This window comes from Salmo salar, chromosome ssa22 (genome assembly GCF_905237065.1).
Source record: "Salmo salar chromosome ssa22, Ssal_v3.1, whole genome shotgun sequence".
NCBI lineage: Eukaryota > Metazoa > Chordata > Actinopteri > Salmoniformes > Salmonidae > Salmo > Salmo salar.
In genome coordinates this window covers 9,225,349-9,235,973 of record NC_059463.1, presented here as the reverse complement: position 1 = coordinate 9,235,973, position 10,625 = coordinate 9,225,349, and the positions used below count along the sequence as shown (strand labels likewise).

Below are 10,625 nucleotides of genomic sequence, written 5' to 3'. Positions count from 1 at the left end.
AACAGACCGGTATGATTTTATTAGTAAAGAAAGGACATAGGCCCAAAACTACACATGAAAACTTTAGCATATTACAAAATGAATGTCTGAACACATTAAAGAACAACAGTAACAATAACAGTATTACTAACAATAACAAAAACATTCAAATAGAGTTGACTCCATATTGTTCACAAATTCAATGAGCATTTCCACAAACAACATCTTATTTTTATGTTGCAGATAAAACAATCTGGTAATAGAAAAAAAAGTGCATGAAACTTGAAAGATAAAAAATATCTTATCAAGGTTGTTATTAACTCCCACTCTGTTGTAATCCAGGACAGCGTTGGGCTTCTTGTCCTCCCTGATACTCACAGCGGCATCCCTGTGCAGAGTTGTCATCAGGAGCACATTCTTCTTTTTCTTCGGGCAGTAGGACACAAGAGTGTGTGTGTGTGTGTGCGTGCGTGCGTACGGTGGTCTGGGAAAAGAAGTGTGTCCAGCTGATGAATGGGCATGTGTCTGAACTCAATTTTATAGACTAATTGTAGTCTCACCCATTAATTTCTAAAGACTGATCATTTTTTAACAGAAACACCACAGGTGTACAAAAGTTAAATAAAACACCCAAAATTGAATGAAAATCATCAAAATGTAATTTGGGTGTTCAGATGCCCTGTGTGGACTAAGTCATGGAACCTTATGACAATCAGATTAAATTAATACATTTTTCAGAGAGAAAACTTGTAAATTGGTCCAATTCGACCGGAACACAACAGGAGGGTTAAGTTTAGTTTTTGCAATTTTTAGTATTGTTAACCATCTTCAAACAACTGAAAATACAATATTTTGGGATAGGGAAAATATATTTCACAGCAGTTTAGATGGTACAATGATTCTCTTGCTTATTTTGTCACATACACTGAAATTAGGCAAATTAGAATTTTAGAAACCAGGAAATGGCTGAGCAATTTCTGCATTGTGCACCTTCCATTGGTTATCTGTTCCCATCAATGCAGTAGATTATTACATTTACTGGAAGGCAGTACCTCATAAACAAGGTGTATCGAGGGCTTACTATATGCAAATCAAGCATGTTGATTTTACAGTTGGGTTAAGTTTGTTTAAGATTGTGGGGTATAATATGAGATTTCAGATGAAAATAAACCTGCCATAGCCTGATAGCTTTCAGATTTCAATTCCCTGTTCTCAGTACTTACTGTTGACAATAATATTTACTGTAACCAGGAACTGAACATTCATTGGCTTTGAGCCTACTGCTGAGCAACACTGAACAATTTGTTCTGTTATTTTTTATTTTGCCGCTAGTGTTTCAATTAGTTGAATGTCAGGTTGCCTTGGTTATCCGATCAGGCTGTGATAGCCTGTGTCACAGAACAAGCTCTACACCATACACACTCAATAGGCAGACCGTGGCCGAATCCGGACCCAGATGGACCGCGGGTCCTGTCTTAGTATTTTTTAAAGTATTATTATTAAAGAATTTATTCGGTAAGGATTCGTATCCTGGTTTCATAAGACATGAAAATGTGTAAAATTGAGGTAAATGGGCATTAGCGGCAAAATGTTTCCATTACTCCATGTACGGTGTCCAATCAAAACATCTTATTTTGACCAATGGGTAAAATAATATATATTTTAATTGTGTAGATACTCCTCAAAGAAAACCAATGGTCCAAACCTCATGTCTCTTCACAGCCCGTTCAAAAGTTATTGGGGGCTTTCCCCTTCTATTATAGACAGAATTAGCGTTACTAAATCTATCGAGGGCAGAGAAAAAAAAGTCTGTAGAGTCCATGCAAATAACTAAGAAATTAAGATGTATCAGAAAGAGCAACGTCAGAGTTCGGAATATAAATATATATACATGACCAAAAGTATGTGGACACCTGCTCGCCAAACATCTCATTTCAAAATCATGGGCCTTAATATGGAGTTGGTCCCCCCTTTGCTGCTATACCAACCTAGGAAGGCTTTCCAATAGATGTTGCAACATTGCTGTGGGGACTGGCTTCCATTCAGCCACAAGAGCATTAGTGAGGTCGGGCACTGATGTTGTGCGATTAGGCCTGCCTCTCAGTGGGTGTTCCAATTCATCCCAAAGGTGTTTGATGGGGTTGCAATCAGGGCTCTGTGCAGGACAGTCAAGTTCTTCCACACCGATCTTGACAAAACATTTCTGTATGGACCTTGCTTTGTGCACAGGGGCATTGTCATGCTGAAACAGGAAAGGGCCTTCCCCAAACTGTTGCCACAAACTTGGAAGCACAGAATCATCTAGAATATCATTGCATGCTGAAGCATTGAGATTTCCCTTCACTGGAACTAAGGGACCTAGCCCAAACCATGAAAAACAGCCCCAGACCATTATTCCTCCACCAAACTTTACAGTTGGCACTATGCGTTTGGGCAGGTAGCTTTCCCCTGGCATCCGCGAAACCCAGATTCGTCTGTCGGACTGTCAGATCGTGAAGCGTGATTCATCACTCCAGCCAACGCTTGGCATTGAGCATGGTGATCTTAGGCTTGTGTGCGGCTGCTCGGGCATTGAAACCCATTTAACGATGCTCCCGATTAACAGTTCTTGTGCCGACATTGCTTCCAGAGGCAGTTTGGAACTCGGTAGTGAATATTGCAAACGAGGACAGACGATTTTTACGCGTTACGTGCTTGAGCACTTGGCAGTCCCTTTCTGTGTGCTTGTATGGCCTACCACTTTGCAGTTCAGACGTTGTTGCTCCTAGACTTTCCACTTCACAATAACAGAAATTACAGTTATCCAGGGCAGCTCTAGCAGGGCAGAAATTTGACAAACTGACTTGTTGGAAAGGTGGCATCCTATGACGGTGCCATGTTGAAAGTTACCATTCTACTGCCAATGTTTGTCAATGGAGATTGCATGGCTGTGTGCTCACTGTTATACTTCTGTCAGCAATGGGTGTAGCTAAAATAGCAGAATCCACTAATTTGAAGGGGTGTCCACATACTTTTGTATATATAGTGTATATTCAAATAATGGTGTGTATAGATAGTATGGACAGCATATGAATAGAAAACATGTTTACAGCAGTAGTTATATTGGATGAGCCATGACTACAATACACTATACACATATAAAGTGGGCATAAAACAGTATGTAAACATTATTAAATTGACCAGTGTTCAAAGACTATGTACAGTGCCTTCATAAAGTATTCATACCCCTTGACTTAGTCCACATTTTGTTGTGTTACAGCCTGAATTCAAAATGATTCAAAAATATAGTCTACACAAAATAACCCACATTGACAAAGTGAAAACATGTTTTTAGTAATTTTTGCAAATTGTTTGAAAATGAAATACAGAAATATTCTATTTACATAAGTATTCACACCCCTGAGTCAATACTTTATAGAAGCACCTTTGGAAGCGATTACAGCTGTGTGTCTTTCTGGGTAAGTCTCTAAGAGCTGTCCACACCTAGATTGTGCAACATTTGCCCATTATTGTTTTAAAAATTCTTCAAGCTCTGTCAGCTTGGGTAGTTGATCATTGCTAGAGAACCATTTTCAGGCCTTGCCATAGATTTCCAAGTAGATTTCAATCTAAACTGTAACTTGAGCCCTGTCTTCTTGGTAAGAAACTCCAGTGTAGATTTGGCCTTGTGTTTTAGGTTATTGTCCTGCGGAAAAGTGAATTAATCTCCCAGTGTCTGGTGGAAAGCAGACTGAAACAGGTTTTCCTCTAGGATTTTGCCTGTGCTTAGCTCCATTTCATTTCCTTTTTATCTTGAAAAACTCCCCATTCCTGACTAAAAGCATACCCATTACATGACGCTGCCATCAATATGCTTGAAAATATGGAGAGTGGTACTCAGTGATGTGTTGAATATAAGGGAAAAAGGCAAGACCCAAATGCAGACACAGGAGGCAGATGGTTGAGCTCCGATATTTATTATACCCAAAGGGCTAGGCAAAAGGCAGGCCAGGGACAGGCGAGAGTTCATAAACCAGGTCAGAGTCCAAACAGTACCAGGGGATAGGCAGGCTCGAGGTCAGGACAGGCAGGGGTTCAGTGAACAGGTCCGAGTCCAAGCAGTACAAGGGGATAGGCAGGCTCGAGGTCAGAACAGGCAGAGTGGTCAGGCAGGTGGATTCGGCATCAGGGCAGGCAAGGGTTAAAACGAGGAGGGCTAAGAAAAAACAGAGACTGTTGAAAAATAGGAGCTAGGAGAAACGCTGGTTGACTTGGCAAAACAAGACAAACTGGCACAGGAAGACAGGAAACAGAGGGATAAATACACCGGGGACTAATGGGGAAAACAGGAGACACCTGGAGGTGGGTGGAGACAATCACAAAGACAGTTGAAACAGATCAGGGTGTGACATTGGATTGGATTTGCCCCAAACATAACACTTTGTATTCAGGACAAAAAGTGAATTGCTTTGCCACATTTTTTGCAGTATTACTTTAGTGCTTTGTTGCAAAAAGGATGTATGTTTTGGAATATTTTAATTTTCTGTACAAGCTTCCTTCTTTTCACTCTGTAATTTATGTTAGTATTGTGCAATAACTAAAAGGTTGTTGATCCATCCTCAGTTTTATCCTATCACAGCCATTAAACTCAGTAATTGTTTTAAAGTCACCATTGGCCTCATGGTGAAATCCCTAAGCGGTTTCCTTCCTCTCCGGCAACTGAGTTAGGAAGGACTCCTATATCTTTGTAGTGACTAGGTGTATTGATACGCCAGCCAAAGTGTCATTAATAACTTCACCATGTTCAAAGATATATTTTTTACCCATCTACCAATTGGCGCTCTTCTTTGCAAGGCATTGGAAAATGGTTGAATCTGTTTGAAATTCACTGCTCGACTGAGGGACCTTAGAGACAATTGTATGTGTGGGGTACAGCGATGAGTCAAAAAATCATGTTAAATTATCTTACACATAATGAGTCCACATACGTTATTATGTGACTTGTTAAGCACATTTTTACTCCTGAACTTATTTTGGCTTGTAAAATGTTCTAAGAACACAATTCCACTTTGACATTATGTGGAATGATTTGTAGGCTAGTGACAAAAAAAAATCAAATTTTAATCCATTTTAAATTCAGGTTCTAACACAACCACATGTGGAAAAGAATCAAGGGGTGTGAATGCATTCTGAAGGCAGTGTACATAGGGCAGCAGTATCTAAGGTGCTGGGTAGAGTCCTGGTGGTAGCTGGCTAGACCAGTGACTAAGGTTCAGGGGTGGGTACTGGGCGAAGGCCGGCTACTGGTGACTATTTAACAGTCTGATGGCCTGGAGATAGAAACTGTTTACCAGTCTCTCGGTCCCAGCTTTGATGCACCTGTACTGTCTCCGCCTTCTAGATGGTAGTGGGGTGAAAAGGCCATGGCTCTGGTGGCTGAAGGCCTTGATAAGCACATGCGTGGTGAGAGGAGCCTCACGCTCACTTCACCACAGCGACCTAAAGTGGAAGTATCAAAATCCTTACAAAACCCAAACGTATAGATGATGTAAAAACAAAAAACGTCTTATGTAACAGCAAATAGTTAAATGGAGGTAGGTTGCAGTTATAGGCTTACATGGAATCCCATATGACTTTGTTATAGAGCTCATCAGAGTTTAATAGACGAGGTATTTCAGGATGATACACATCTTTATGGCATTGTATGAACTTTGACCATATTTCAAAACACCATGATTGCTTGCAAAGCTTGATATTTTTAAACACACTTTCACATCTTTTTCCAACCAATTGAAAGTGTAACTAAACAACAAAAGTAGGCCTATGTCCAGAAATAACCTCTAGCCCCTGACCCCTAGGCAAATGATGTATAGGAACATGTAGATCTGAAAGAATTGGATATGTAAGCTTATGGTTGCATCTCCACTTTGCCCTGTGATTTTAACCATTATTGTAGGCCAAGGGATCATCAACTAGATTCAGCCGCAGGCAGATTTTTTCTTCAGCGATGGTCGGAGGGCCCGGAACATAATTACATATAATTTGTAGACTGCAAATTGACCACCAGAAGCCCAAATATATATAAGATTTGACTAACATTATCATTTCGAACCTTGCTTTCACTTGTATATGATCACGTTTCTCTCTATTATGCGTAGAAATACTTGTGAACAGATTTACTAAATTAAAAACACTTGGAGCTGATTTCCTGGTGTTTTTACGTTCAACAATGAAAATTAAAAATAAAATAAAAAGTATATATATATTTTTTTTTGCTCAGTAAACTTGGGGGGGCAAATAAAACCACCCGCGAGCCAAATTAGGCCCGCGGGCCGCCAGTTGGAGAACCCTGTTGTAGGCCCTATATGCTTAGCAGATCCTGTTCCTAGATTTGAAGAACATTTACATTTTTTTTTATTTAATTAACTTGTTTGGGATAGGGGGCAGTATTTTCACGGCCGGATAAAAAACCTACCCAATTTAATCGGGTTATTACTCCAGCCCAGAAATGAGAATTTCCATATAATTAGTAGATTTGGATAGAAAACACTCTAACGTTTCTAAAACAGTTTGAATGGTGTCTGTGAGTATAACAGAACTCATATGGCAGGCCAAAACCTGAGAAGATTCTATATGGGAAGTGCCCTGTCTGACCATTTCTTGTCCTTCTATAGCCTCTATGTCGAAAATACAGCCTCTGTGCTGTAACATGACATTTTCTAAGGCTTTCATTGGCTCTAGGAAGGTGCCAGAACGTGGAATGATAGCTCTGCAGTCTCTGGGCAAAAAACAGCAGGGGTTTTGGTGAGTGGTCCTTCTGAGGACAATGACACTGAGGCGCTCGTGCACGAGACGACTCCATTTTTTTCTTTCAGTGTTTGAACGGATACAACGTCTCCCGGTTGGAATATTATCGCTATTTTACGAGAAAAATCGCATAAAAATGGATTTTAAACAGCGTTTGACATGCTTCGAAGTACAGTAATGGAATATTTTGAATTTTTTTGTCACGAAACGCGCCGGCGCGTCACCCTTCGGATAGTGACTTGAACGCACAAACAAAACGGAGCTATTTGGATATAACTATGGATTATTTCGAACCAAAACAACATTGGTTGTTGAAGTAGAAGTCCTGGGAGTGCATTCTGACGAAGAACAGCAAAGGTAATCCAATTTTTCTTATAGTAAATCTGAGTTTGGTGAGTGCCAAACTTGGTGGGTGTCAAAATAGCTAGCCGTGATGGCCGGGCTATGTACTCAGAATATTGCAAAATGTGCTTTCACCAAAAAGCTATTTTAAAATCGGACACCGCGATTGCATAAAGGAGTGCTGTATCTATAATTCTTAAAATAATTGTTATGTTTTTTGTCAACGTTTATCGTGAGTCATTTAGTAAATTCACAGGAAGTTTTCAGTGGCTATGCTAGTTCTGAACAAAACATGCTAATGTAAAAAGCTGGTTTTTGATATAAATATGAACTTGATTGAACAAAACATGCATGTATTGTATAACATAATGTCCTAGGAGTGTCATCTGATGAAGATCATCAAAGGTTAGTGCTGCATTTAGCTGTGGTTTTGGTTTTTGTGACATATATGCTAGCTTGAAAAATGGGTGTGTGATTATTTCTGGCTGGGTACTCTCCTGACATAATCTAATGTTTTGCTTTCACTGTAAAGCCTTTTTGAAATCGGACAATGTGGTTAAATAAAGGAGTCTTGTCTTTCAAATGGTGTAAAATAGTCATATGTTTGAGAAATTGAAATTATAGCATTTTTAAGGTTTTTCAAATTTCGCGCCAGGCGCTACCATTGGATATTGGTGAGGCGTCCGCTAGTGGAACGCCTGTCCATAAGAGGTTTTAACAGACACTTCTAGGAGTTGCTTGTCTAAGAGTTGGACACAGGGTTGTTACTGGACCGGACCAATCTCTGAATTTACCACTTAGTTTTCTATTGTGCTACCAAGTGGGATTGCCACATACTGCATTACATACTGCCAAAGAGCAGGGTTATTATGATGTTATTACAGGTTAAGCCCACACATTGCTGTACTGGTAATGGAAGTTTGTAGTTACAGAGGATGCCTTTTATTAATGCATGTCATCCTCATAATGGGCCAGGAGATTCCTGCGTCCACACTGTCAGAGATGGGAGATAATGGTCCAGTAGGATCAAGGTGGATTAGGATGACTGTATAAAGACCATCAGGCTCCATCAGACAGCATCATCAGACTTGCAGGTGCCCAGCTCTACCAGGTGAGTGAGCAGAGCTGACCTGACAGGAACACCGGTACAGCTTCTTTGTCATGCTATTGGTGCATGACTGAGTTGTGTTTTATTAAAATGGCTTCTCAAATGCATCGACCTCAATTTTTTTCATATTTCCAACTAAAAAACTTTAGATTTGTTCATATTTTATTCTTGCCATTTGCTCTACTTCTATGCAGGTTCTTGATTGTGTGACGGAACATCTTCGCTGTTTGCCAAATGGAATTGTCCGTGGCCATGTGTGGTCTCCTTTGCCTGCTCTTCAGCCAAGCTGTGCCCATGTGTGTGCCCACGGACTACACTCTGTATGAGGAGAGACGTGAATGTGACTTCTGCGTGGCCATCAATACGACCATTTGCATGGGCTTCTGCTACTCAAGGGTAAGTAGGCTATAACCTCAACCAGACATTCTTAGTTCTTTAATGGATCTGTAAAATTCACTCACTTATAAACTTTTATCCCCCCATAAAAGATTTTATGTTTTACCTTTATTTTATCAGAGTAATCGCATCGAGATTTTGCATAATATTTTATAAGACCGACCTGGCCATGATAGCAGCAGACTAGTAGATACAGACAAGGTCAATATACAAAATACAATGTATACATTGTATATCCTGTCACACGTTTTGCATTGCAGAAGAGACGCAAAAAATATAAGTATAACTTGAAACATCAACTATAACAAATTCCAATCGCAGGCCGACCGTGAGGCATATTTGACCTACATCGCACGTACAGTACTGTATATACAGTACACTGAGTGTACAAAACATTAAGAACACCTGCTCTTTCCACGAATCCAGGTGAAAGTTATGATCCCTTATTGATGTCACTTGTTAAATACACTTCAATCAGTGTAGATGATCGGGAGGAGACGGGTTAAAGAAGAATTTTTAAGCCTTTAGACAATTGAGATTGTGTAAGTGTGCCATTCAGAGGGTGAATGGACAAGACAAAAGATTTAAGTGCCTTAGAACGGGGTATGTTAGTAGGTGCCAGGCGTACTGGTTTGAGTGTGTCAAGAACTGCAACGCTGCTGGGTTTTTCACGCTCAACAGTGTGTATAAAGAATGGTCCACCACCCAAAGGACATCCAGTCAACTTGACACAACTGTGGGAAGCATTGGAGTTAACATGGGCCAGCATCCCTGTGGAACAGTTTCAACACTTTGTGGAGTCCATGCCCCAATGAATTGTGGCTGTTCTGTGGGCAAAAGGGGGTGCAACTCAATATTAGGAAGGTGTTCCTAATGTTTGGTACACTTAGTGTATGTTAAGCATGTGTGTTTGTGTGCATGTGATTACCAGGACAGTAACATGAAGGAGCTGGCCGGACCACGTTTCCTTATACAGAGAGGCTGTACCTATGACCAGGTGGAGTACCGAACAGTCATACTACCTGGTTGCCCACTCCATGCCAACCCTCTCTTCACCTACCCCGTAGCCCTCAGCTGCCACTGTGGCACCTGCAACACAGACAGTGATGAGTGTGCCCACAAGGCCAGCAGTGGAGACGGCGCCAGGTGTTCCAAGCCACTCAGACACATCTACCATACCCTGGCCTGAACAACTACATCCCCCCCAACTGATAACGCTCTCCCTTCCCTAGATAGTTTGGCTGTAATGACCATAATGACCAATAAGGCAAGGAGAATGGTCAGTTCAAATCAAGTTTATGGTCAGTAGCCTAATCATTATGATAACAGAACAGCATTGTTGTATTCATGTGTTTGTGGTGGATACAGTGAGCTACAGGGTGGTGTATCCTATTCATTGTGACATGTATTGTTGCTGTTGTGTTTGGTATGTTAATATGCCTTTTTGTTTGCTACTTTGCTTGCATTGGAGGCTGATCCTGGTATTTCTGTCTGCCTCATGTCTTTCCTGTCCATTGATTCACTGAGCTATTTTGTTTACGGTGAACCAATATCATGAATGGGACGTTATTAAAGCTGAAGTCTGTAAATAGTTGTAACTCATCTGAATGAATCACATCCTGTGTAGGAACACACTGTCACACTCCACACACACCGCAAATCAAATGTTAATTGTCATGCTTCGTAAAACAACACTTGTAGACTAACAGTGTAATAACTATTTATGGGTCCTTTTCCAACAATGCAGAGTTACAGATAAAGATAAAAAATATAAATAGTGACACGCAGAATAATTACACAGTGAATAACAATAATGAGTAAAAAATAACAGGGCTATGTACAGGGAGTACCAGTATTGAGTCAATGTGCAGGGGTACGAGGTAATTGAGGTAGACATACATACACTGTATATACAAAAATATGTGGACACCGCTTCAAATTAGTGGATTTGGCTATTTCAGCAACACCGTTGCTGACAGTTGTATAAAATCGAGCACACAGCCATGCAATCTCC

The 10,625-nt window shown here is 40.5% G+C and overlaps 1 protein-coding gene across 1 annotated transcript; it reads left to right on the top strand.

Annotated features, from left to right (window-relative positions):
* The first annotated feature begins 8,415 nt into the window (after window positions 1-8,415).
* On the top strand, window positions 8,416-10,200 carry tshba (thyroid stimulating hormone subunit beta a). The gene is given in 2 exon segments (NM_001123528.1): window positions 8,416-8,611; window positions 9,543-10,200. Coding segments are annotated over 2 exon segments (420 nt in total). The 5' UTR covers window positions 8,416-8,449; the 3' UTR covers window positions 9,801-10,200.
* The last annotated feature ends 425 nt before the right edge of the window (window positions 10,201-10,625 follow it).